Here is a 27845-nt window from a genome sequence, read left to right as displayed (position 1 = left end):
ATAATCAAATTAAATTATGTCAAATTAAATTGCATCAAATTAAATTGTATCAAATTATATCAAAATAAATATTTTTCTTACAATTCCCTTTTTCTTTACCTGCACTGCTGCAGAACTGGGCTAAATTAAAAACGCATTTATTAATCTCATGTTTTGGCATACATGTAACGTGGCGCATGTAGTTGTGTAGTACTCATGCGGGGTTCATATCGACACTTTTGTCTCCCTTTGGGTATAAAAATAAAACTACATAACGCCAGAGCAGCACAAAAGGGGGGCTCGCATAAGGATAAGATAAACGGTAGGTTACTACACAAAACACGGATGAGCGTTAAATGCATTATCCGTGGAGCACAGGTCCTACGTACACAACATATGTAACGCCTCGTTTAATGTTAATTTATACGAGTACGTGCTGGGGTCATGGCCTAACTGAGGGGGTCAACGCACTGGTGAAGCAGTACATACATGTAAAGTGGAATGTACGTAGGTAGCAGTTGTAACCACGCAACGCACATAAAAATGTACACAACATATGTGAATATATACATATAACACACCAATGCGCGCACGCGAAACGTCCGACGCCTATGCAAAAATAAGCAACAAAAACGAACTCGATGTTGCGAAGAATTACTTTACGATGAAAAATAAATCAAAATTTAATTTTGCATTAACATCTTTATTTTATTCTTTCCACCGCTAGCAATTTTTTTTTTTTTCTCTTACGACGCGTTTGCCTTCTATTTGGGACATGTATGTGTGTTGTACACCTATGCATGGATAATTAGTCCATTATTCGATACGCACATGTTATGTTTACTTCTATTTTTTTCATTCTTGCAGTCGTATCAGCAAGAAAAATATAGGCATAATATACGTATACACATAAATGAATAGGCACATATATATGTACGCATAATTGGATACACTCTCAACTGCGCATGAACAACGCGCATTATACATTTACTTCTTTTTTTATATATAACATGCGTGTAAGGGTAAAAAGGCATGTTTTTCTCCACTCCCACCTACAATTACGGAGTTACAATTTTCTCCAAAACGACGTGCGCTCTATGTAAATGAACCGCTGGCTATTTTGTAAAAAAAAAAAAATTTAATTACAACGGAATGGCAGCATACGGATTATGTAGGCACAAACATGGGTAGCATGTTCACTCTCGCGCAGGTACAGTCACACACATATGTAGCAAATCACAGTTGGACATGCACGCTCGTACTTCTCATGCGGGTATTTTTCCAATAAGGTAGATACGGTCTATTTGATCATATAACCTTATTTTCCTTCCTGTTCTTTCCTCCAACAATTTTTTTTTTTTTTTTTCCCTTTAAATCGTTAGTATATTAACGTTTTTGCTCATTTAATGTTAAGCGCATGTGCTATTCTGCTTATCGATACCAACCGGTTTTTATATCGTTTTTTTTATATCTTTATATGTTTATCTTATTATTTTTAGACCAGTGAGTGGGTTGGACGTGTGGCGGAGAAGCATTCGTAATGGAAGTCACACAGGCAGCTGCACTTATGTATGCATATGTATACACGTATGTAACTATGTATGCACGCACGTACGTACGTGTGTGTGTCCATATGTGCCTACGTGAGGTGTGCGCTTTACAGGTACATTTTACTACACACGAGTATGTAAGCAGGGAGGTAAAGCAAAGAAACGTAACAACAAAAGTGGTACTATATGTACCGTTCGGGTCCGCATGTATGTGGGGAGGGTAGGTCAAATGCACACAGAAAGATGTACACTGCGCATATTATACACACAGGACGCATAGGTCACTTTTTCACGTTCTCTAACAAAGTTTTAAAAGGAATTGCAAATTTCGAAATTTACGAGAACAAAAAAAAAAAAAAGGTTCGCACTTCTCTGGTAGGTCAAATATATAAATGTATGTATGTACGCATGGCGTACCTGGTACTATTTTTTTTTTTTTTAAGTTTCCCTATCAATAAAACGGTTACGTTACAGCGTTTTAAAAACTTCGCTTAAGCTGTGAAAAGGGTGTGTCACTATTCATTAGTGATGGTGTTATATCTTTGTTCAGCGAGCATACATATTCATTCATTCAGTCATTCCGCTACGACAGGATAATACATACGGCATACAATTTTATAAATTCGCTTCTTCGTTGGCATGTACAACGTCAGCCAAGTCGAAGAAAGTTGTTAGAGGGATTTCGTACATAACGCGCAGAATTTTGTTATCTTATATTAAAAAAAAAAAAAAACAAACAATTTTTTTTTTCAAAACATAAATTTTTTCTTTTTTCAAAAAAAAAAAAAAAAATTTCTTTTATTTGCTATATACTTTGGGCCCTTTAATCGAAAATTAACGCTTTTTTGGGGTTTTTTTTTTTTTTTTTTTCCTTTTAATGAGAAATGAAAAAAAATCCAGGAGTAAAAATATATTGCAATATAATTGCGGTATGACGAATGGTCCGCTGGATGGCACAGCGAGTGACAAGATATATAAACACGGTGTTAAATTAGTGCTACTTGGTTTCGTATTTATACTATGCTGGTACGCTGCGCTGTGCTGCTTATTATTATGCTGGTTTGAAAAATCGTACATAAAATATAAAAACGCAAAGAAGGATGATGAGTGCAAGGGATTGGGCTGGCTAATAATATACATACATACACGTAGGTTGGTCGGTCATACGAATTTGCATACGCATAAAAGTATGTAATAGTAAACATATCATGGCACATACCATACATATACCATAATACATGCCATACATATATACCATAATACATACCATACATACCATAACATAACAAACAAATACATGTAAATCCGCGTGGCAATTACGCGTGCGACGAAAAATGACAAATCAAACAAAGTGAGCTAAAAATGGATATTCTGTTGAACAGAAAAGGAATTATTGAGAGGAGGCAAATAAATGAAAAAATAACAGAATGGTAAAAAAAAAAAAAAAAAAAAAAAGAATATAAAAAGGTTATAAAAAGGATATAAAAAAAATACAAAATTTTTGCGTCATAATTTGTCAGAGTATTTGAAAAAGAAAAAAAAAAAAATAAAAGTATACATTACATTTTTGGTATGAAAAAAAAAAAAAAAAAATTATGCCATACGAACTGCGAAAATTTGAGCGCATATGGGCATAATAGTGGTACCATTTTTATGTACCAATTTTGTAACGAACGAAAGGGAGGTAAAAGAAAAAGGGGTACTCTCTACATATTTACATATATTATATACATATATATTTTTACGGCATATATTTTATGTATAATATATGTTCACGCGCTACATAGTGTCATCGCCCATCGCGTGATGAGTAAGCGCGCTTAAAAAAAAAAAGGCCTTCTGACGGGTGAGCGGCCAGTACATGCAAATAAATACATAACGCATAACGCTTAACGCATAATACATACATTCTTATGATGAAGGACTTCATGACTTCGCGGCAGGGGGGATTAATAATAGGGGAGGAATTTTATAGAATTTAATCGTAGGACTGGCAAAAATGCTCACTGGATTGTATGTTACGTCATACGCACGTACGTACGCATAATTCGTGTTCGCCTGTTTCGCCTGTTTCGTCCGTTTCGTACGTACATGTATGCGCATATAAGCGAGGATGTATTGCGTTTAATGTATATATGTACGTACGAGTCACATGTGCCGATGCGATGCCCGTGGACCAAAAATGGCCCCTTTTTTTTTTTACGTTCGCTTGACCAATGGGACAATATAAGGAAGATAAAAAGTCCCCCTTTATCGTCGAGGCATAGACCGCCGACGCCTTTTGCTGAACAATTTTTTTTAGCAAGACTTTGTCGTTTTGTGTCAAACCGGGCAACATTTGCAAAGTCCAGTGATAGGTAAATTATAAAATAAAAATGAGCTTCCATCCTCTTTATTGCATAATCACGCTATTTGTTTTGCTGTGCTTTGTCTACGATCAGGTGCCATTTTCTTTTTCTTTTTTAATTGTCCATTTGGGGCAAATTTAAACCGTGCGGCAGTGTTCCCCTTTTTTTTTTTTTTTTTTATATTTTATCGCATAATGCAGTGAAGCGCATAAACACGTGTACTACCACCTTATGTTATTATGTATGTCCATTTGTTGGTGATTATTCTCACGCGCAACTATATGAAAACACGCACCCTATGTGAATCGATGCTGTCAGAGGGGAAACATCATCGTGGCTAGCTCAATGTATGAAAAAAGAAAAAGAAAACGTTCATCGAAGTGATGCTCCGTTGTCAAGTCAGTCGTTGGGAAAAAGGTCATGTCTGACCGTTTTTACTCAACCCTAATGAGATAGTTTTAAATAGTACACCGTCGCTGTTATCATCGTTGCTGGTAAGCGACGCCCCGCGGCGGATGTAGGTGCGCGATGGGACACTCACCTATGGATTTCTTCATATAGATGGAGATTGACCTATTTGTTTCTCCAATTTAATTCTAATGAATAAATTGCTACCGAGTTTTTTTACCCACAGAAGGAGGGGGTGATCAAAATGGTAAACCGGGTGAATTGCCCTCCCCTGTGCACATCCAATTGTGCGTTTATGCCCATGCACCGTACGTGGCTTCGCGGAGGGGAAACCCTGCTCCTAGTGGGAGACCAGGAGAAAAAGCTGCCAAAAAGAAATACAAATCCCAACCTCTCGCCACCATTTTCCTTTGCGAATTTCCTACACAGGTGTTTATTGCCGCTCTTTGTTCCGACCCATTTGGGGATTTTTTTTGTTAAAGTAAAATCGGTAAAGGATATAGAAGCGTGGGAGGATTGGAAAAATAAACATAATTGGCCCAACACGAGCATTCGCAGTATGCCCTGCTTTCATATTTTTTTTTTAAACTGGAACGGCAGCTCCTCTTCCCCAAAATGGTGAAAAGACAAAAAGGAGAAAAAGCTGCGTTGCTACTTTTGCGTGTTTATCTTATGCATGCATGTCGATACGCACATATCGATGGGGGGACAGCCACCCCTCCCTTTCGTATAACATACAAAAAGGTTATACAGAAAAGGGGAAAAAAAGGTACTGCTACAAAGGCTGCTTACGAAAGAGGCACGGTGACATTATTGTGTTCTTCTTGTTCGTCAAAAAAGCGAATTTATTTCTTTCACGTTCCTGTTAATTAACAAAATGGGGTAGTGTTGCCTTGCCGCAGGGCAAAATATGACGCGATACGGCTGCCCATTCGTATGCATTATGGCAGCGGGTGTGAAACTCCAATTTTGCGGCACGGGTGAAATGGAAAAGAAAAAAAAATTATATATGTAAGGTTGCTCTATTGGGGGCTAATTTTTTATATGATTTTCCTTTGTTGCATCTTTATTGGTAATTTTTTATTTTATTTCTTCCAAAAAAACACTTTTGGAAAAAAACGCTCAAGAGCATTTTTTCGCGTCACTATTTTCATTCATTTTTGACAATTCTGTGGATGCGTGAAGTTTCAAAAACGCTTCCTTAAAAAGGTGACAGGTCAAGGTAAATTTTGTAGCAGCATTCGCAAGCATACGCATTTGAAACATTTTTACGAATGTGACATTTTGTCAATTTGGCAAGTCACCAAAACGGAAGGGCACACCGTATAGTTAATATTTTTTTTTTTTTTTTTAACCACAAATAGGGGATTATTTTTGTATGCCCGTTGATCAAAATACCGAAAGAGGGTTGCCCTTTCTGCGAATTTTTTTACAAAACGGTAGTTGCCATCCGGAAGGCATTTCGAGAAGGCTACCTTCTGCTGAATTAACCCAAACGGACGGAAAACAATTAGAGAGTCGTTACATTTGTACATGCGTGACGTAGAAGAACAGGCACCATCTTCGCCTTAAAGTCTTTCCATCATATTGAAATTCACTCCAGACTAAGGGGCGAAACAACAGCTAATTTTGTCTCCAATTGGAAGACGTAAGCTCAACGGGGGGTATAGCAAAATGTCTGCATTTGACCGATTTAACATCCACGCGCAGTTGGAACACTTGCAGAGCAAGTATCAGGGCTCTGGGCACTCAGACACGACTAGATGGTATGTCGACGCGCAGTCGAACGAATTTGAAAGAGAACAAACACGAGTAACGGAGCAACCGAGCAGCCGAGCGAACCGATGCAGCACACTGGGGTGTAGGAATGATATCCAAACAGGCACCCTCCACACGTTGTGTGAGCAAAGCGAAAATTATACACATGTGTTACGTTATTTTATTTTATTTTTTTAAATGTAGGGAATGGCTAACAAACATCCACAGGGACACGTTGGCATCGCACGTAGGACATTATTCGAGGTACTTGAACAGAGAGGAGATCAAATGAGTTGTGCACATGACGCATACGTAATGAGGGCCTCCCCCTGCACAGTTCGCCCATCCATTTTGTGTCGAAAGATGAAAATACTTATTAATGCAACTTTTTTTAAATTTTCCCTCAGATTAGCCTATTTCGCCATTGTAGAGAATGAACCAATCGCCAAAATAAGATATCGCTGTCTGCAGGTAGGTCCACTTAGAGATACATTCTACATCCATTTATGTTGCTCCCTAACTAGACATTTCTCCTCCATTGCTCATGTGGTATATCATATGGCTTCCTTTTTTTTCCCCCGCAGAATATGTCACTTCCCATTGTTCCAAAGCCAAAAAAGGAGTCGAAGCAGTGATGACTTGTTTTCGTGTTTATCCACTCCTTCCACCGCCAACTCACTTGAGACACCTTTTTTCGTGCCATTAACTTTATTTAACCTGGTATATCGCTGTGCCTTAATTTTTTTTTTTAGTCTTTTTATTTTTTTTTCAAAACGTAGTACGTCTGTGTAGGCCGAAAAAAGGCTGCTTTAAAAAAGGGAAAAAAATGACAAATTTTAGCAACTGTCATAAGTCCTTTAATTGTAAAAATGTTGGTCTCCAGAGAGTAAAACTGGTGTAACAGGTTTCAAATAGTATGTTGCAAAAGTTACCGTATATATGTTACGGGAGCTACGCAGTCAATCTGCGTGTAAGGGGATAAGCTCCAAATGTCTGTTTTTTTGGTTCAATTAGTTGCCCCTTTTTCCTGTATTAAGGGGATTTCCCAATTTGGTAAGCATTCTTCCGTGCGCATAATGCCGGTTAGTATAATGGGTGAAAAAAAAGTGTGTGCAAAAAGGGGGAATTATCAGCATGGCTCTAGCGGGAACCACGGAGATGAGCAGACGCGCTTTGCACTTACCGCATTTGAACAAATTAAAGAAAAAACTACTTTTAACATCGAACCGGTTTTCATAAGTATCGTACGTGCGGTGTATATTTGCTTTTCTCCCTACTTCGTTCATGTAAGCATGATTATTTTTTGCGCTTTTAACCGCTTGTCGAGGGAGAACTAAGCACTGTCGCGCGTTCACGCAGTCCAGCTTACCCTGCAAAGCTATCGTTACGGAGGGCACAATTTAACATTTTTACTTTTCCCCTGTAATGTTTACGCATAATAGTCTGCCATGCGAGATGCACACGTGGGTCAAAGGAGATTCTTCTAATTAGCCAAAAATTGTCCCTTGAAGAAAAAAAAAAAGTCGTTGTAATATACGAAAAATTATGAACCGTTCAGGCAATCTAGCTTTTTTTTTTTTTTTTTTTTTTTTCTGCGCAATTGCAACAAAGCAGTAATTACTCGCAATGACATACCGATTGCAGAACAGGTCAGAAGGAAAAGGGTAATCCATCTATTAGTTTGTTCCCTTTTGCGCTTGAAACGTTTGGGCCCCTCTTTGGTACTATGTTGCATAACGACAAAAAAAATCCTAGCGAAGCAGTGGATGAAGAAAACCCACGAAAGAGTAACCCCGGGGAAGTAGGTAGTCATCGCAAAGCAAGGGATACGAAGGAAAACATAAACAAATCGGGAGAAGGGCATATTACAAAGGTGGAAGGAAGAAAAGGTAGAGCAGATTGTGAACCACATGACATTAAGCGAAAAGGTGAAAGAGATAAAGTACTAATTCAGTGTGAAGAGTTGCAAAGAAAAGAACTGGAAGCGTTAAAACTGATTTATGTGCGGGACAAAGAGCTAGCCATTCAATATGAAAATGACGAAAAGAGGGACACAATAATACACATGCAATTGAATGATGAAAATATCAGTGACAATGTAATAAATTTAACTTTCGAGTTACCCAAAGATTATCCTCTAAAATCTTTTTTACTCATTAATATAAATGTAAAAAATTTCACACCAGACATGAACAATTATATCAACCAGGAAGTATACAAAGATATGCCAAATTATATAGCGCAAGAAAACAGCATTTTAAGTATCATCTACCGAATTAACGAGTTGGTGGAAAATATACAAAACAGCAAGAAGACTTCCGTGGACCACAGTTATTCCTCATCAGAAGAAAGGGAAGAAAACGTAGAGGAGGGAGCATTTGACCCATCCAAAGATCAACTTATCAAAGACCACGTGACATTTCTATATTGCAGCGGAATGACTTATTCCCACCACAGAAGGGTGTTAGCTAGACGCTTGTGCTACTCGCACCATATTCTTAGTTTAGTAAAAAGAACCTACATAATTAAATGGGCGAAAGAATTAAAAATTGGGGGGTACTCAAAAATAGGGTACCCCGGTATAATAATATGTGAGGGTCCCAAGGAAGAGGTCGATTTTTATATTAACAGTTTGAATAAGCTCAGATGGAAGCATTTCGACTGTAGGGGCATGGATGATATTGTCTTAAAGGAGTATGAGGATTTGGATGATGCGAGAGTTCTTCCAAGGAACATGCACGAGCTTGATCCAAAAGGGATGAGCACCCTGTCTAACATATGCACCGAATGCGGCCTACGCGATTTGTTTTTAACAAGCATGAAAATTTATCACACCGGGGAGAAGCGCTCAACGAATGAGGGGGAAAAGGACACTGACAGCAATAGCAAGGACAAAAATAAGAAGAAGAAAAAGAGGAAATGACACCAGTTTGGGGGGCGAATAAAGGGGGTCCACAAAAAACACCACCCTTTTAACTGCAGCCCGGGGGAACCTTTTTTTTCCACATTTGGGTACCCCCATTAGGGGAGTTCCTTTTTTTCGTTTTTTATTTTAATATATATATTTTTTTGTTTTTTTGGTGCTACTTGTGCATTCCCCCTGGCCACCTTTTCGTGCTGCGCCGAAACGCGCAGAAATAATTTACGCTTGAAATTGCATTCCCCAGTGGTGAAGCAAAAAACGATGTGATACCTACCCTTTTGCAATTTTTTAAAAAAAGAACTATTCGTGTAGGCTAACATTTTACGCGCGTGCTGTATGCAATGTCGCGATGTGCGTGTCCTAGCTGCACGTAAGCCTTGTCCAAAAGGGGCAAATTCTTTCATATGCGCGCGCGCACATATGCCTGCGGGAAGATCCAAAACAAGTTCCCCTTACGTTTATATACAAGTGTGTATGTGTATGTATATATATATATGTATATATATATATGTATATATATATATGTATTTTTTTTTTTTTTTTTTTTTAACTCTGTCCGGTTGGGCAAAACGATATGTGCACATAAATCTCCGCATTTGTTTGCCCCTTTTGTAGAAAGTAAAATTATCGTACTTTTAGGGTAAAAAAAAAAAAAAAAAAAAAAAAAAATACCTTGCGTTGCATAGCAGCTACAACATTTTCGCTCCACTTGGCTCATTCCCAAAACGATGTAGAGTAAATTTTGTCATCTTCGTGTGTACAATTTTGATTGTAAAAATTCGGGGAATATATTCCCTCGAATGTTACCCTTTTTTGTCTTTCTGTGGTTTCCATTTTGTGCTGAATTTTTATCCCTGCTGGGTGTCAAATGTGTGTGCAAGCGTACAAATAGTTGTGTGCACACTATTACGTAGCTGCGCACGTGTTGACTTGTGTGAGGACACTCGTTGGTACCCACGAGGAACGCACATTTTGTTCTCACATTTTGTACTCACATTTTGTACGCACTTGCTGCGAAGAGTAGTTTTTAAATTTGTCAACTTGGTCTACTTCCTCGCAAAACAAGTTTTACAAAAAAAAAAAAATTCACGCCATTGTATAGTGAAGGCATATAACCCTCTGTGTGGGTGACCCACATATGTGGTTAGCAACACTGTTAAGATTTAGCAAAAGGAAGGGGCCCAGTTCATACTGCTTGAAGTTATGACCTTTAAGAAAGCACGTGTGCTCCCGTATCGGTTGTCTATTCCCAATTTTGAAGTTTTTTTTTGTTTTTGTTAAAACTTCGACGAGTGTGGATAGCAACGAGGGGGAAAGCAGACGAAGCAGAGAGAGGCAAGACAGACGAGGTGGAGAGAGCGAAGGCAGACGAAGTAGCGGCAACCGCGGGGAGGGACGAAACATGCATGGGCTGTACAGAAAAAACCAGCTGAGCGCACCCGAGGAACCACTGTGCACGAACGCATTTTGGAGGAAGAACCTATTCAGCAGGTACGAAATAAAACCGAAGTATTTTAACGTACCAACTTATCATGTTAAAAATAACACCAATGAATGCTTCGAGAGGGTGTCAAACAATTCCTGGTATGATACTAGCAGTTTTAGGAAGAAGAAAGGTGCGTTTTTATTTTGCAGAGAATTGAGAAACATCAATTGGGGCAGCAGCCACGATGCAGTGCAGACCAACTTGAGTGATGAGCCACACCATGGGGTTGCGTCTTCTATAAGTGGTGCGCTCCCAATGCAGCAAAACAGTGGAGACGCCAAGAATTTAGACGAATGCGGTAATTTGCCCCAAGATGTGGTAGGTAGTAGCAACCCAAATGGAAAAGCATCAAATGGAAAAGCATCAAATGACAAAGCATCAAATGACAAAGCATCGAATGATAAAACATCAAATGACAAAGCATCAAATGAAGGAAAAAAAAAAAAACAATCCCTTCACCCAACGATGGAGTAGCTCCCACTGGCAGCTTGTTAACCCTTCACGCCAGAAAAAAAAAGATGCATAAATTAGCAAAAATGCCTAGTGCCAAAAAAGCAGATAACGTTAAAAATGAAAAATGGACTCCTGAAAGTTGTAAGTCTTTGGAGCATGAACACGCACAAAAAAGGTATACCCACAAATGGGATGCCACCCATTCGGTTAGCGGCAAGGTGTACAAAAAGAAACAAACGAGCGTTGATCTTTGGAAGTACAAAAAGGAGGACAGCTTAAAGGGATGCACTTTGCATGAACAGGTCAACGAGAAAATCATTTCCAGCAGACTATCAGTCGAAAAAGAAATTATGTGCATGCACAAATTGGCCATACTTCCCGTAGAAGACAAAATGAGGTCAGAAAAAAACGGAAAAGGACAATTGGGAAATAATTTTAAAAAGATAAAAGAGAAAAGCGTTCAGAGGAGGGAAAACTTAGCGGGGGTGTTACAGATGACTCCTTCCAGGGGAGAGCCAAAAAAGGAGTCTCTTTTCCGCTCCTACCTCCCTTCTGAGGTCGCATCCGTTAGTGTGATTGCAAGTGGAGGTTACACCCATGGGGGGAGAAAAATTGAAGAGAAAACCACTCCAATGGGGGAAGAACAAATAAGGGGGATGATTTTTCATCCCACTGGGAATGCCAAATCGATGGCTAGAGAAATTGCCCTGAGCAAAGGAACGTACACAGGTTACCAACAAAAGGGAAGACGCTTCTTGGGGGCACAAAAAATGCTCCTAAACGAAGGCAACCAGGGGGGAAAAGCTAAAGAGGGGGGATTACAAGAGAGAGTCTCCGGAATGCCCACCTGGAACTTCGCAGTAGAATCACCTCACCACGGAGAAGGTACCCCCCCAAAGAACAAACGAATCACCGATTCGCTGGAGAGAACAAATGGGGTGCATACAAAAAATACATGCTCATCAAAGTACTTCTCCAAAAAAAGACCAACCGCAGAATGTATGATGATTGAAGACGCAGATGTAAATAAGCCTAAACAGGAGGAAGAGGAGGAGGAGCAGCAGCAGGAAGAACGAATCATTGGGGTGCCCACAAATGCACCACGACAGAATAAAAATCTGCTCCTGTTAGACGAGTCCAGGAATGAACAGATCTTTTTCGACTCCCTTGTTAACACCAAAATGTATTTTAGAATCGACTTTAAGATATATAAGCCCATTCTTATGAGGGCAATTACCCAAGTGAGGGTGTATTCAAATGAGAAGCTACTTCAGTGCGTTTACATAAAGGAGTACCCCCAAAATTTTTCTGTAGTTGTGCAAAGTGCTGTCCGAATGTGCAACGGAAAAGTGCTAGCCAAAATGAAAAATAAGTTAATTAATATCAAAGAAACAGGGGTTCTGAATTTTACGTATCTAAACAATGAAAAAGTAATTGGGTGTTCCCATATTAGCATTAAGCATTTAGTAAGTTCTGGAGTGGAAGGAGGACTTTTCATTCCAGTAGATGAGCACATGGATTGTAGAAAACAGAAAAGCTCAAAAGAAGCGTTTGTGGTAGGTCCTCTCCTCCCATTTGGGAGACAAGAAATTAACGTTTTAAAGTCCAAAATTTTTGTCAACTATAGGATTGACTGCCCCAGAAGTATGCATGATTTTATTGCAGCGGGTGAAGTGGTGACAGCTAAGGCGAAAATTTCCTTCTTGGAGGACATGGTTAGGCAAATGTATAGCTTCATACAAGATTCGGCGCTGCTCAGGTTCGTGAAGGGTGCACGGGTTGCACATGGGAGAAGTGAATGTGGCGCCTGGAATGGGGGGGCAGCTAGTCCGCGGATGCCCTCCTTGGAGTACCATGCGTCGAAAGAAGCCGCCAAAGTGGAAAACGAGGACCAACACACAGAAGGAGAAAAGCACTCAGAAGGAGAAAAACACACAGAAGGAGAAAAACACTCAGAAGGCGAAAAACACACAGAAGGCGAAAAACACGCAGAAGGCGAAAAATACTCAGAAGGCGAAAAACACTTAGACGGTGAAAAACAATTAGACAGCGAAAACACCCGCGGTAGAAGCGATCATATGGGGAACGACGATCTGAGCCAACGCGAGAAGGGCAGTCCCCCCAGCGCTCTCAACGGAGGAAACGCCTCGGAAGGGGGTGGCGGAGAGACTGAGGATCATCTCCCCATTAGGAAATCCCCCCAAAATGGAGAAAGGGAAGATGCATCAGATAGGAAAGAAGAAGAAGAAGGGGAAGATAAAAATGAGGTGGCGCAAAAATCCAAGAGCACTGATTTACAGGAAGGACGTTGCGATAATACGCCTAGCTCGAACCATAAAGATCCTCCTTGGTGTGATGGTATAGCCACAGGTGACCTACGAGGAGAGGCACCCAATCGCATTAACCTAGTGGAAGATGTGTTAAAATCGAAACGGGAAGGGCAGGGAACGTGTAACTACCAAGTTGTGGATGGCAGCTGGGGTGAACGGGATAACCCCCACGTGGAGAGCACCCCCCATGGGAAGACACACAATGAGAGTGCAGAGAGTGTAGAGAATGAAGAAAATGCAGAAAATGCTGCGAATGCTGAGAATGCTGAGAATGCTGAGAACCCATCGAAAGGGAGCAAAGATGAAGCAGAGGAAGGCGGCACGAACAGGTGTTCCCCCAAAGGGGTGCCTACTAACCCTAAGGGATCAAAAACAAATTACTCATTTGAACATAAAAATAAAAAAAAGCAAATAGAACAACTACAGAGCATCATAGCGGAGTATAAAAAAGAATTAGCAGAAAAAGTAGAGGAGATACAAAAATTAAAGCATTCAAATAATAACACTAATATACTCTACAAAGCCTGTTACAGGAAATTACAGGAAATTGAAAATGAACGGAAAAGGACAGATGCAATGAATTTCCTACTAAGACTTGATGATTCCTGTTCTAATAAGTTAATCAATCGTTTGGACACAAAGAAAGGTCTCCCAAAAAGAAAGGCATATACAGAAATTGACTCAAATGTAGTGATGGGCCATGGTGTGCGAAGGGTAAACTCGCTGCGAAGTGCCTTAGTTGCGCTAAACGGTGAAGAGAACAACATGGGTGGAAATGCCATCCGTAGAAGCGGCACTGGCACTGGAACCGTCACGGGAAGCAGCACCTATGCAACCACGATGCGGAGTCTCCCCCCAGCGGGGAAGGAAAAATTGAACAAAAAGAAGCAGACCATCCGCACCGAGTCGGTCAACAAGGCAATTATGAATTTATTCGACGCTGATTTGGGGAAAAACTCCCTGGTCGAAAAAGTCGCCACACGGAGGGGACCCATGACGGGTAAGGGGGGCCATGTAGACCATTACGATGACCATTACGATGATCACCACGATGACCATTACGATGACCATTACGATGACCATTACGATGATCACCACGATGACCATTACGATGACCATTACGATGACCATTACGATGATCACCACGATGACCACCACGGTGTCTACTACGATGCCCACCACGGTGACCGCCGCGTCCTGAGGAACTACCAAATTAAAGAAAAAAAAATTGACGCACTTGTAAAAGAAAATGAATCGCTAAAGGAACGAATAAACAAACTGACCTTAACCGATGCGGAATGCCCCAGCAGAATAATACCACTCAAAAATGTTTATTCCACCACAAGGGCAAAGGACAAATATAGGACCCAGAAACATGCGAAATTAAGAAGCGTTGAGCAGGACTGCACAAACTCAAACTACCTGGAGCATTCGTGGGGAGAGAAAAAAATTTACAACTACACTGGGGTGAGGAACAAGTATAGCAGTAACAGCAGATTTAACTTCCCTCTCAATTTGATTAAAAGTTATTCTCATGATCCCATTGCGCACAGGGACGTGGACAACAATCAGTCCGGGTGCTAAATATCGGACCCGAGCACAATGTAACAATCCACGCGTTGTCATTCGTGGTGTGTTTTTTTTTTTTTTTTCTTAAATTTCCGCTGCTTCTCCAGGGGTCCCCCATTTTGTGCTTCTGCGTGTAGCTCGCCAAGCCCCACAAAGAGAAGCACTCACATTCATTGACGCGAAGGATGTTGTGGCTAGCTACATTGGCCCCCTTCATGAAGGTGACACTTAACGAGCGAATTATACTCGGAGCAGAACAATTCTTCATCTACACTTTAATAAATTGTTCGCTTAAAAAAAAGGTGTTGCACGGTGGTGGGTTGGATATGCATTGGGGGCACAAATACCGAGTGGGTTTTTTTTTTACGTTTCTTTCCACTCTGGATTTTGGCAGCCCTTTTCACAATGAGGTGCGCATCCCCTGGGGCTGTGGGGGGAAATATAGAAGTACTCCCCCAAAAGGGGCACACACAACGATGAGCACAACGATTGGCACAGTGGTCGTGCGCGTGTATAGGCACGCGCATAGGTAGGTGCAGATAGCCATAAACAGATGCACACGCACATGCACAAGATCAACACTCTTCCTCGCGAGGAGCCTCTCCCCTCGCAGCCCAGCGGGCCAGTCAATATGTCACAAAAAAAAATAAAAAAAAATTGAGGCGTCAAATTGTGGTAACTTTTCCTCAGCTAGCCAAAAAATTATAAATGGGAAAAAAAAAAAATTCCCCGCACTTTTCACTCTCGTTTTGTCTCGTGGCGCCCTCTTTTTGGTTCCCTTCCACAAACAAGCAAATGGGGAAGTGCGTACATGGACACTGGAAGGAAGCACAAATGGTTCGAAGTTGGTTTACACTACCTGGCTGCGCACATATATTTTTGTTTGCGTGTGTGCATGTCAGTATGAGTGGGACGACGGAAAAAAAAAAACTGGCACATCGCTTGCGTTACAAATGAGGCTGACGTAAAATGGCAATGGTGGACGTAATAAGTGACATCGTGAACGGTGCAGCTTGCCATTTGGTTGGGCATGGGGACTGACCCATCGAGTAATTCACAAGCTCACAATCGCTGTGTTGAAATAAATTCGGCATTCTCTTTTTATCCCTCGTTAGCTTACTATGCGTAGATGAGTACTCATATACGTACGCGCTGATTACCCATTTGACATTTAAAAAAAAAAAATTAACGTTAAAGCTGAGGTGGTGAATTGGTGAGAGGTAGAAGAGGGACGGAGGGAAGCTGGACAGTTCCGAAAATCATGGCGTCATCATCCCCAACTGGAAAAATCGCAACAAGTGTAAAAAAAAAAATATCAAAAATGATCGTTCTGATTGGAGCGACTTGCATAACTGTTCTTAACACATTTCACATAAAGTGTAGCTAGCGATAATTATTAAAGTCGATCGGCGAAAGTAACATATCCCCGCGTTGGTGCTACTCCTCCGGATTGGCATTCCTATGAGGGATGATTCTCCATTCTTGCTTCTTCCCCGTGGTGTGCCCACCGGGGGCCATCCGTCCTGGCGATTCACATTTGTGCTGAGCACACTCCTGATTCATTTATTTTGTGCCTTCGCCTTCCCTGAACTTGTAGATCTTTTGTCGCTTTTTTTCTTGCTGTTCAAAATTTTCTTCTTACTCTTTTCCGTTTCTGCCTCGCTTTGGTGTTCCCCGTCTACTTGACCATGTCCATGGAGGTTCCTGTCTTCCCTCATGTGGTCCTTGTCTCCCCCCAGGTGGTCCTTTTCCTCCCCCAGGTGGTCCTTTTCCTCCCCCAGGTGGTCCTTGTCTCCCACCAGGTGGTCCCTGTCCTCTCCCTGCCGCTCTTCTCCTGTAGTCCCATTTTCCTGGTCACCTCTTTTAACATTTTTCAACAGTTCATTTTTCTTCTTTTGAAATGCGTAAAGCAGATTTTCCGGGTGAGAATTTTTGTTTTTTTTTTGATCATCTATTATGTTGTTGGCGTTGCTTGGAGATCTCCCTTTACAGGAACCAATCAGGTCGTCCCGATCCGAGACAGACATGCGCTCCCTCGCGAATTTTTCACTCTTCGTTTTTACAAGTTTGTTTTTTTGGATGACCTTATCCTTTGTGTCCTCAGACATTCCTTCCATATAGGAATTGTAAAAGGAGGCCATTTCATCAATAAATAGGAGATCATTTTTTACCTCCCCATTGGCAATAATATTGGAGAAATTTGCAAAGGAATTTTCATCCTCAAAATATTGGGAGCACAGATGATTACTTAACAATTCGTAACAGACATTTGTTAGATACAAGGTTGGACATTTGAAGGTAAAGGACCATCCACTGATGAGTAGCGTTTTTTTTTTCTTTCATTTGAATTTCTACATCATTTTCGTCATTAATGGTAGATGGGGTGGCGGAACAGTTGTCCGAAATTTCTCTCTTCGAGGTGTTTAGACCTATATCAGGATTTCCACTATTTGTGGAGGTATCTCCTTCCGGTGTGTCTGCTCCGGAGAACACAGACGACGTGTCCTTTCCTCCTGTTTTCGTTTTCTCTTTCCCCTTCTTACCTTTTGATTGGTTCGAATTCTTACTTTGTTGTTGGTTACTAGGAGTGTTACTCCTGGAGTGTTGCTTTGGGGTGGTGACCACCACATCAGTCGTAGCACTTCCCTCGACCTCCCCCTCCGCCGCAGCCACCCCTTCAGTGACGCCGTCAGATTCTCTTTTATCGTTATCGAGGGAGTTCCTTTTAGAATCCGCTTTACACTTGACTAGCTTAAATTCGATGTCTTCCATGTAGTAGGACCATTGTGGGGCGGCATCCTCCACGTCGGAAAAAAAGTGAATAAACTTATCCCACGTGATAACAATTACCCCATCTAGGCATTTGTTGAAGAACCCCACACTGGTAAGGTACCCACTGATTTTAGAACTGAAAATGCAGAGTATCGATTTGACGTTAATTTCATGATTATAAAAAATGATCGAAGATTTTATTAAGCTTAATGCTTTGTTTAACTGTGGAATGGCATCACAATTGTCGTTTAGCTGAAAGGGAGATACCTCTTTAATTAAATCGTCATCATCTATGATGGTTACAGAGGATAGATTCTGGAACTGAGTTGCATCTATATTTTTTTCAAGCAAAATAGAATCATATAATATATTCATATTATTTAAGTAAAAATTTAAAAAGCTTTTATATAGAAAGCAAAGGATATCCCTAATTGTGTTTTTTTTCCATTCGATTAATTGGAAGAAGGTTTTCACGCTAGAATTAATTATATCTAAGTATTCATTTTGTATTTTTAGTAAGTCTTTCACATTTTTTATATATTTCCTTTGACATAACCATGAGCATTTTATCTTCTTGCTATCTTTAATTCCATCTGATCTGATTTTTTCTGAATTTGAATAACTATTTTCGAAATATTTCCAATAAATTTTACATAGGTCTACTTGTTTTAGGAAATCATTTTTTTTTTTCTTCATTGCATCTATCAAATTTTCTTGTTCCTTCAAGTAGCTATCTTTTAATATAATTAACATTTTTTGATTTATTTTACTATCTATCACATCGCAACTAATTTTCATACTGTTCATAATTTTTCTGTAATTCATGAATCCGTATTGCACCCAGTCGTCTATGATGCTGTGGTTTAGGTTGCTCATGTCTGTGTTCACATCGATTACATTATCTGCAATTTCGTTTATTTTGTTTGAGGCATTTTTCCCGTAGTTCTTATTTAGAAAGGGTGTATTATTACCTGGGAGATGTTCTCCCAAGGAGTTACTTACAATTTCTTCTCCTTCCCCTTTCTTGGATTTTTTTTTTTTCTTTTTTTCCTCTGAGTCCATTTTGTTGTTCTTTTTTTCATTTGACCTACCCTCATTCATAATTGTAGAAGCTGTGCTTCCCTTTTTCTTCTTCAAATCATCTACAGAACCATTCGCTTGGCTGTTCAGAGGATCCTCCCCTTGCACGTTGCCAATATTTGCAAACTCTCCGTTGGTCATCTGCTCATCTTGTATGTTTAAAAAACTTTGGGTTAAATTATTCACTCGTGTGTTTCCCCCTACGGAAACGCTTTTATTATAATAGGTGATATCATTTTTGATGAATTCTTTGAAGAATCTATTCAAATTGTTGATGTTATAGGAACCATGCTTTAGTGCCTCCACCATTTTTTCGCTTATCCTTTCGAGGAAGTTAATAAAATTGTTGGTGCAGTTTTCCCTGCTTTTGTGATACTCTGTCATTTCGATGAAGTAGTACTTTTTGTAAACTTCGAAGAAAATTTTTTTTTTTCCTGCAGACTATTTTGATTGTCTTCTTCTGGCGGGGTGTTATCCCCCACCTGGATGTCTGTTGCACTGATTGGGTTCTTCATTTTGTCATTCTTCTGTTGGTTAGCTTTATGATTACTCGTAGGACAACCTGCGTTTTTTATCGCTACCCCTTTTGCGTTTAGGGCACTGAAGTAGGTCTCTCTAAGCTCGCGGGCCCAGCCTGGTTCTTCTGATTTTCGGTGCCCGGAGCTTTCGGCACTCGGCATAGTAACCGTGTGCGAATTAGCAGTTTGGCGATTTGGCAGTTTCGCCGTTTTGCAGTTTCGCCGTTTTGCAGTTTCGCCGTTTTGCAGTTTAACCGCTTGGCTGCTTGCCTGCTTCCCAGTTTGATGGCGAGCCTAGGGATGGCTCGATCCGACGCAGGAGAGGCGGTCCGGTCGGCCCGCCTTGCCCCAAGTACAACGCGACAACCTCGCGGTGTGCATCAATAACACCTGCCTAATGGTCCACGCACTGGGCAGGAACATTTACTCGGGACCATACACAAGGAGGGCAATTTAAATAATTTGATGACGAGTTCATAAAAAAAAGGGTTCAACATAGGTAAGTGGTGTATGGAGCAGGGCATAAATCCATATGTTTAGAAGGGGGAAAAAAAAAAAAAAAAAGGGGTAAAGCTAACGAAGTGATAAAGTTAAAGGAGGGGGTGTGCCCACAGGGGTGAGTATAAACTCTAGGGGAATGCGAAGTCGCGAAAAAAAAAAAATAAAAACGCACATACATGTATATACAAGCGAAACACGCCAAGCGGTGTATGCCTTGTAAATCCATGCGCACCCATCCGTACTTTCTAACGCATTGCACATGACAATGGTACATTTGGGGGCATGCCTTTCCCTTTTTCAAGGGGGACCAGGAAGCAAGCCCTTTCTGGAAGGCACCTGAGCACAGTTCCCCCAGGGGTGCTTCATTCGCAATTGCACCCTTCTCGCTTTCGCTTCAGGTTTTTATTTTGCTTCGCTTGGTGATGCCTCGACTAACCTGGTGTAACTTCACCTCATAGCACCCACCTCTTCTCACTTTACCCTAGATTGATATACTTTTCCTACTCGCACAGCTGATGTGTACCTTCTGTCACTCAATGGGAGGAAGTAAAAAAAAAAAAAAATCGTTTGAACAAAAAATCGGCATACATGTGTTATGCTCCTTTACAGTGCAAAAGGACGAAATGCCATTTTGCAAATTTGGGTTTACTTAAATTTTCCGCATTTTTTTTATTGCAAGTCTCTACAGGGAAGGGGGGAGGGGAAACAGCACACCGAAAAATTCCCACACGGGACAACGCACAATCCGCGTGTAACCAGATTAACAAGAAAAAAAAAAAAAAAAAAAAAGAGTCGTTTGTCCTGCGCTTGCTATGTCAGTACACGCTTCTTCCACGGGACAGGAAAAAAAAAAAAAAAAAAAAAAAGAACAGTGCGAAAAGCTCCTTTTCCCCTGAACGTCTCCCCCCATCTGATAAAAAGCAAAATAAAAAATTGCATTTTTTTTCTTTACAATTTAAAATGTACTGTTAGCCATACTGTAAAAAAAAAAAAAGAAAAAAAAGTTGTAACATGCAAGGCCAAATGAACAGAACTGATTAGGTAGAAATAAAATAATGGGGCACATAAGGAAAAAAAAAAAAGAAAAAAAAAGGCGATTAAATAGGGAGTTAACAAAATGGTGAAGCAGTCATGTGAACATATCAGACAAATGCATTTTGTGTGTGTAGCACACTGGGGAATCGTTTCGATGTTTTAAAAAAAAAAAAGAAGTCAGTACGAGGGCAGGGTATACAACCACTGCTGGATTTACAAATAAGGTGCGACTTCATGTAGGTGTGCATATTACGGGATGCATGCAAAAGCGACAAAGTGTTCACGTGTGGACGGCGGCATAACTGCACATTCTGTTGCGCTGATAAATGTGCACCGGTTTAAGGTGGGTAACATAAATTTAATTTGCGTGAACGGTGGGGGTGGGGAAAAAAAAAAACTGCAAATGCCAGAAAAAATTAAAAAACGAGAATAATGCAAAATGTGGAGTGCATTTTGCAAAGCCTGATTTTCCGCCCAGGAGACGTGCCCCACGAGACACACAAGCGTACCATCACAATAGGGTCGTCACAACTGGGTCCTCGCAGCTGCACGCCTGTCCATGGCGCTCACTAAATGTAGCCCCTTTTAAAGCCATAATCAATAAACGAAAAAACAGCAGACGACAGCACAGAATAGCCAGCCATAATTTTATAGCTGGAAGCACTTTTATATATGCTTCCCGCGAGGAAACCTGCTATGGACGAATTGTATACTTCATCATTCTTTGTGAATAATTTTACCATATTATTTAGGGCGTAGAAAATCATGGTTATTGAGGCCATTTGGTTGGCAACGCTTGGCCCTATCACTGAAGTAGAATTCAAAACGGAGTTCACAAAAAGCTTCCTTGTTTTCCCTCCTTTCATGACTCCACTGATTAGCCCGCAACTCCCGCCTAGCAGAAGGCCTGTAAGATGGTGCGAAGGGGTGAATGCGTAAGATGTACCACTGTGGGGTGTATAGCGCGTGTGGTGTATATCGCGTGTGGTGTATAGTGCGAGTGGTGCTATTTTTAGGGCCTTTTAACGCATAAGAAAATGGTTCCGAGGAGTGAGGTGGGTCAATTTTTTTTGTGCAGCTACGAACAGCCCTTAGTTTAAACACTATGCAGTAGGCAAACTGGTAGAGGGGGAGGTGCTCCCCGGGTGTCTCTCCGATTTAGCCATTTACGCACAGCGAACGCAGTAAAACGTGACCACTCAGTTGCATATCTACCCAGCTGCACCATTCACTTGGAGGCGTACCTGAGCCGTAGGCCAAGCCAACGCTGTAGACCAGCTTCTCCCCCCACTGTCTACCATATCCTTGCAGATACAAATTTTGCTTGTCAAGCGATAACTTCTTTTCGGGTTTTTTTTTTAAAATTTCTAAATCATAGTTGATCGATCCCGTTTTTAAGTAATCTCCCATTATATTCCCCTCTGCGTTCTGTATAGTGTGTTACTCATTTATTTTGAGATAGCTGTGCTTCGTCGAACGGTTTCTACGTCGAACGGTTTCTACGCCGAACGGTTTCCGCGTCGCACGGTTTCTGCGTGTGGGCTCTCCTGCGGGGTGCGCGCGTTCGTTGGTTCTCCTTGGATTAAGTGCCTTAAATGCGTTGCGGTTGGTTCCCTTGGTGAGGTCTTCCCTTTTGCGTTCTTTTTTCTCGCTGCTCCGTGCGGGACTCGGTTCATACAAACGCGCGTTGTTCCCTTTTTTCCGGCAAAGGTTCTCCCTGCTGCTCTAAAATAATGCTCAATGGCAAGAATGTGCTTCTACATAGTAGGTCACAAACTGCAGTGACTTGCTTTAAGTTAAAGAGGGGTGTCGCGGCAAAGGTTTCAAAAAAATGGGCGCTCCGTGAGTCCGTCGATTTGGCAAACTTATCCTCCGTGGGTACATGTTCGCAAGGGGGGGATACGCCAACGCATATTTGTACGTACACTTTAGGTACACTTTATGTACGCATATGTACACGCTCATGTATACGCATATATATACGCTTGTATATACGCTAACATATACGCATAAATATACGCTTGTATATAGGCCTATATGCAAGTGTATGGCTGGCCAAGTGCGCATACCCTGCGTACGCGAAGTAGTGACCTGAAGGATGCCTCGTAATTATTCCTTCTTCTTACAATTCGCAAACGATCGCTTTTTCTCCGTTCAAGTGTCGTATTTTTAACTACTCCTTTTGTAGAAAAAAAATTGTATACATTTAACGAGAGCTTTGCGAAGTTCTGAATATAAGTCAACATGCAAATTTACATGCGACGAGTGTACAAATGTACCGTAGCTTTACGGTCGCATGTTGAGGCGAATCACGGGGTACCCACATACGGGTTAAGCTGCATACTTTACATACGGAACTGAGTGCCTCCCGCGCGACATCTATGAAGTCTCCCCCGTCATAGTGAGAAAATGCCCAAAGGGGAGTTTTTTTTTATGATTCCTTTTCCCTATTTGTAACACAGTCATAAGTAAAAAAAAAAAAAAAAAAAGTGAGCATTTTTTTTACAAAATTTGTAACGCTATATTGCTAACATGTAAATGGCATCATCCCCATTTTTTAGTAGACCTTTTTGCAAAAAAGAAGTTTGCTCAGAAATGAGAAAATTTCCTATTTGTTCATAAACAAATGGGGCAATTTTATTTTTTCATTTTTTCTGCATAACTAGGGATTGATGTGCGAACAAAATTTCTTCCTCCGCGTGGGGAAAAGAACAAATGTCGCATTGGAGAGGGGTATCCAGGCAGCAGCGCTTGCCAGCGGAGGATGTTGTTTTTTAGTCGGCCTGTTACAACAAGTGGTGAACAGTGGAAGTATTTTTCCCCCACAAAAGTGACCCATAATATGGTGAATATATGTATATGGTTATGTATATATATATATATATATTTTTCTCTCCGCTTTGTTCAAAACGAATGCCCAGCATGAAGGCAATAAATTCCGTTGCGTGCCGCCGCAGCTACGGTCGAAGTTGTTTGGTTTCCCTTTTTGGTTTACCCCAGTGTGGGGGGAAAAGAACAGCGGAGCACCAACCTCAGTTCAGGATCATACATAAATGCTTATTCTTCTGCCACGTTTTTGTTGTACATATCCCCTCCCCTTGAGAGGTAACTACACGTGAAGGTGCGGCGAAAATGTGTGCACTTATGGAAGTGTACCTATGAGAATGACGTCATTTTTTTTTTCTGCTAATCGATCCGTAAATGCTCCACCCACATGTGGAGTCTCTCTTGTTATGCCTACACGACAGGGTGACCAGCAGAAGGGTTCATTCTTCTCCAATGTTTTGTTCACACACACGACTGGGTATATATATGCGCACACATAGTGGTGAACAAAATACAGGATACACAAAAAAATTGCACCAAATTGGAATTCTTAAAAGTCTCAAAATGGGGGAAAAAAAAAATTACCGTATGAATTAGTTTTTTCTGAACGAGAAACTGAGTAGTAACGGGAACACTCCACGGTATAATAACGGTAACTTAATACCTCCCCTCGTAGGTAATTATCAACCTGCACAGTTAAACGCAGCATAGTATACAGATATACGCCATTTGGTAAATTCTTTTTTTTTTCCCACATCGGTTATGCATTAAATGGGAAGCGCAGTCTTTCCCCTCCACTTCGCTCGTTTAGCATATCTTCACTTTATATGTTTATGTGGGCGCCTCTTGAACGTTGCATTTGTTTAATGTGCCAATGGTCTACCTTAGTGGCTTGCCCGTATGTCCGTTGCGCACACAGGGCTGGAGCCAGGAGTGGGGCATAAAAAGGGAAAACATATGCATATACACATACATTTAAATGTACAGAAAAACAATCATACATACGTTAGTATGTATATGAATTTTTTTTATTTTTTTCCATTTTAAAAGATTCTGCTACTATTTTGTTTCTCTCCCTTTGCCACAATTCGGCGTGTCATTATTTTTTTCATTTCCCCCCATCCCTCCAGGGGAAGTAATATAGCGTTTTTGTTTTTCCAAAAAAAAAAAAAAAAAAAAAAAAAAAAAATAGCACAGCGTAACTGCTAGCGAATTGTACATAAGTACAAACACGCAGATAAATGTACACCCTTGTGATGTCACAGAATTGGTAAAGTGAAAAAAAAAAAAAAAAAAGCGATTCCGCAGCGTACGCGTTTTAGAAATACGCAATTCTGTGAAATATCCTTGCCCCTGAATTGTGGCCATTCCGTTGGCCCATTTTTTCTGCGCCATTTTTATTTGCAGCTTCATTTGCGTTGTTTTTTCTACCCGTGATTTCCCCCCCTTTGGCTATTTTTTTGCCCACACAATTGTGGTCCAGTCCCCCCTGCGTTTTTTTTTTCCCCCCCCCATTTACTCGTTTCCCCTTCTTTTTCATATTTCTTTTCTTTGTACGCTTCGTCCGTACAACTTTGCTGTCCCGTTTCGCTTCGCTGTCCTTCTCACCCCTTCCCCCTTTGGCACTCCGCTTTTCCGTTCCCCGTAAATTCACCCACTTGGCCCTTACCAAAATTATGTGCATATACATGCATGAAATCCTGTTTTCCTTTTCGTTTCCCGTCTGTGTAATTTTTTTCTCACATTGTTCCTTTCCCTGTGGCTGATAGAACGCACGCAAGAGCAAACCCGTCAAAATATACACATATATGTACACTCACATGTACACGCACATGTACACGCACATGTACACGCACATGTACACTCACATGTACACTCACATGTATACGCACATACATAAACGTGTAAATATACTTGCCAACGCTTTGCAAACGCCTCCCCTCATGCGTAACAAACGCTGATTGCGCAAACTGTTCGAAGTAGAAAACGGAAATATAGTACGTAAAAAGCGAAACACCATCGTTCCGTTTTTTTTTCCCCCCCTCCTACATACCCATCACCTTTTTGACATTATTACCACCGCGTGCGTATAAATATACCCGCGTCGTTGTGTACACATTGGCATTTCTATAAACATCTCCCCATTTTTTGTTCATTAAAAAAAAAAAAACAATAACGTCAACACGTACTTTCTTCTCGTGTTGTTATTGTATGACAGATATACTCACAAACGTGTACACGTACATTCACATAGAGCGAGAGAAACAAAATGAATTCCACAACGAGAAGTTCAAAGGAGTTACTCCGTCTGCAGAAGGTAATTGATAAATTGGGAGAGTGCAACTATGAGCGCAAGTGAGGTTTTTGGGGACTGTGCGGGAATTCACCCTGTCCGCATGTCTGCATGGAGACCCACCTGTGAGTGTTTATTTGAGTACGCCCTCGGGAAGAGTATGCGTGTCTGGGATGATCCCTTCCACAAAATGACTTCAACATTCTTGTGCGTTAGGAAGGTACAAAAAAAAGATCGAAAAAATGATAATAACACATGAGGAGTTTTTCCCATTCCTCCCCCTACGTAACCTCATTAGGAGCTAAAAGACATTGAAAATGAAAATGTGCAAGAAATAGATGCGCACGTGAAGGACAACAACATTTCTGAGTGGGTTGGTTTTATCAAGGGGCCATCGGGGACGCCCTATGAAGATGGGCATTTTATCTTGGACATAACTATACCGAATGATTACCCGTATAACCCGCCAAAGGTGAGAACACCCCCCGCAGCGCTATCACGATCACGTGAAGTAGAGCAGTTCGACAAGTTCACCTGTGCAGCTTCGTGTGTATATGTGCCCCTTTTATTTGTACCTTCCTACATGTGCAGTTACATTTTTTTCTCCCCCCCTCCTCCCCTCGATGCAGATGAAATTCAATACCAAAATATGGCATCCCAATATTTCAAGCCAAACAGGGGCAATCTGCCTGGACGTCTTAAAAAACGAATGGAGTCCCGCGTTGACGATTAGAACTGCGCTTTTGTCCATTCAGGCGCTCTTATCAGATCCGCAACCAGGTGAGCGTTTGCCACAGTTATTCTGTGGGCATATGTATATAAGCATCTATGCGCAGAGTGGTCCCGATTTGGGGGCATTTAAAGCAGGGAAATATTCTTTTAATTTTTTTGGAAATTTCAAATCGTGCTAGAGTTTGCAACATGAGGGATATATTTGCATAGAGGACCACACACATATACGTGCGGCGATTGTGCATATACAATTTTGTTTCCTCTCTGTGTGAACCCCCCCCTCAACACTCTTCCCTTTTTTTTTTTTTGTAGACGACCCCCAAGACGCAGAAGTAGCAAAAATGTACAAAGAGAACTATTCCCTGTTTTTAAAAACAGCCAGGTTTTTAGCACATCAAATATGCACCCTCCCCCCATTTTGATAACACCCTTTTGGGGAGGGAGTGCATCTTCAGAGTGTATCTCTCTTATGATTATTTCCTCCCCCACGAGTGGTATTTTATTACGAATTTTTTTTTTCTTTTTCCCTCGTTCAGTGTATGGACGAAGACTTTTGCCACCGGACCGAAACTCGAGCCAAGAGAAGTCATTGTAATACGCAACAGCAAAACGGAAGATGCCATATTGAGCACGGATTTTTTAGTACGTTGAGTGAGATAAATATAAGATATTTCATTTTTTTTTTTCCTTTTTTCCCCCGTTCAGATTAAGAAGATCACCGAAATGGGATTTACGGAGGACCAGGCGAAGGTCCCTAAGAGTGCACGCGCACGTGCATGCATACGGCGTGTTTGCCAAATGTGTAGCATGATCATACACACAAGAGAGCACGCAAAAATACTTGCCTTCTGCAGCGTGATAAAGAATATATGCACCTTGTGGAGAAAGTTCCCGTGTACTATTTCTCTCATTGTGGATCCCCCCTCCCTTTTTTTTTTTTATTTTTCCCTTGCAGAAAGCCTTAATGAAGGCCGATTGGAATGAAACCCTGGCGTTAAATACCCTCCTCGAAAATTCATAAGTTGGACATGTAAAAAAATCGTGCACAGAATACGGTTTAGTAAAATGTAACATGTTTATGTACCAATAGTATTAAATTAACCACGTTGTTAATTTTCTTTTTTTTAATTCAAATATGATAATTTGATTGCTATTGCATTTTTAAGCCATAATTTTTTGTGTACACATATTACAACGCCTTTTTAATAAGGCTATTTTTTTTTTTTTTTTCTTTTCTGTATAAATTTAAGTTTTAAAATTAAAATAAAATTTAAAACTTTCCTT

The 27845-nt window shown here is 40.8% G+C and overlaps 6 protein-coding genes across 6 annotated transcripts; 4 read left to right on the top strand and 2 right to left on the bottom strand.

The window, feature by feature from the left end:
• Positions 1-5959: 5959 nt before the first annotated feature.
• Positions 5960-6335, top strand: PCYB_112470 (splicing factor 3b subunit; the record flags this gene model as incomplete). Its single annotated transcript, XM_004223125.1, has 2 exons — positions 5960-6051; positions 6248-6335. The coding sequence occupies 2 exons, from the start codon at positions 5960-5962 to the stop codon at positions 6333-6335; spliced, it is 180 nt and encodes a 59-aa protein (XP_004223173.1).
• Positions 6336-7769: 1434 nt separating this feature from the next.
• On the top strand, positions 7770-8966 carry PCYB_112460 (hypothetical protein; the record flags this gene model as incomplete). The annotated part of the gene is made up of 2 exons (XM_004223124.1): positions 7770-8506; positions 8546-8966. 2 exons carry the CDS (start codon positions 7770-7772, stop codon positions 8964-8966), a joined length of 1158 nt encoding a protein of 385 aa, XP_004223172.1.
• Positions 8967-10368: 1402 nt separating this feature from the next.
• On the top strand, positions 10369-14819 carry PCYB_112450 (hypothetical protein; the record flags this gene model as incomplete). Its single annotated transcript, XM_004223123.1, has 2 exons — positions 10369-10418; positions 10458-14819. The coding sequence occupies exon 2, from the start codon at positions 10971-10973 to the stop codon at positions 14817-14819; it is 3849 nt and encodes a 1282-aa protein (XP_004223171.1). The 5' UTR covers positions 10369-10418; positions 10458-10970.
• Positions 14820-17067: 2248 nt separating this feature from the next.
• Positions 17068-18965, bottom strand: PCYB_112440 (hypothetical protein; the record flags this gene model as incomplete). The annotated part of the gene is made up of 1 exon (XM_004223122.1): positions 17068-18965. A coding segment is annotated over one exon (1898 nt), but the record flags the coding sequence as incomplete, so codon positions are not given.
• A 1303-nt stretch (positions 18966-20268) lies between these two features.
• PCYB_112430 (mitochondrial import inner membrane translocase subunit Tim17) lies at positions 20269-22120 on the bottom strand (the record flags this gene model as incomplete). The annotated part of the gene is made up of 4 exons (XM_004223121.1): positions 20269-20357; positions 20642-20652; positions 21281-21617; positions 21955-22120. 4 exons carry the CDS (start codon positions 22118-22120, stop codon positions 20269-20271), a joined length of 603 nt encoding a protein of 200 aa, XP_004223169.1.
• A 3685-nt stretch (positions 22121-25805) lies between these two features.
• On the top strand, positions 25806-27582 carry PCYB_112420 (ubiquitin-conjugating enzyme family protein; the record flags this gene model as incomplete). Its single annotated transcript, XM_004223120.1, has 7 exons — positions 25806-25853; positions 26128-26301; positions 26459-26609; positions 26874-26943; positions 27098-27203; positions 27267-27311; positions 27517-27582. 7 exons carry the CDS (start codon positions 25806-25808, stop codon positions 27580-27582), a joined length of 660 nt encoding a protein of 219 aa, XP_004223168.1.
• Between the last annotated feature and the right edge of the window lie 263 nt (positions 27583-27845).

This window comes from Plasmodium cynomolgi, chromosome 11, assembly GCF_000321355.1.
Source record: "Plasmodium cynomolgi strain B DNA, chromosome 11, whole genome shotgun sequence".
NCBI lineage: Eukaryota > Apicomplexa > Aconoidasida > Haemosporida > Plasmodiidae > Plasmodium > Plasmodium cynomolgi.
This window is presented reverse-complemented; position numbering and strand designations above follow the sequence as displayed.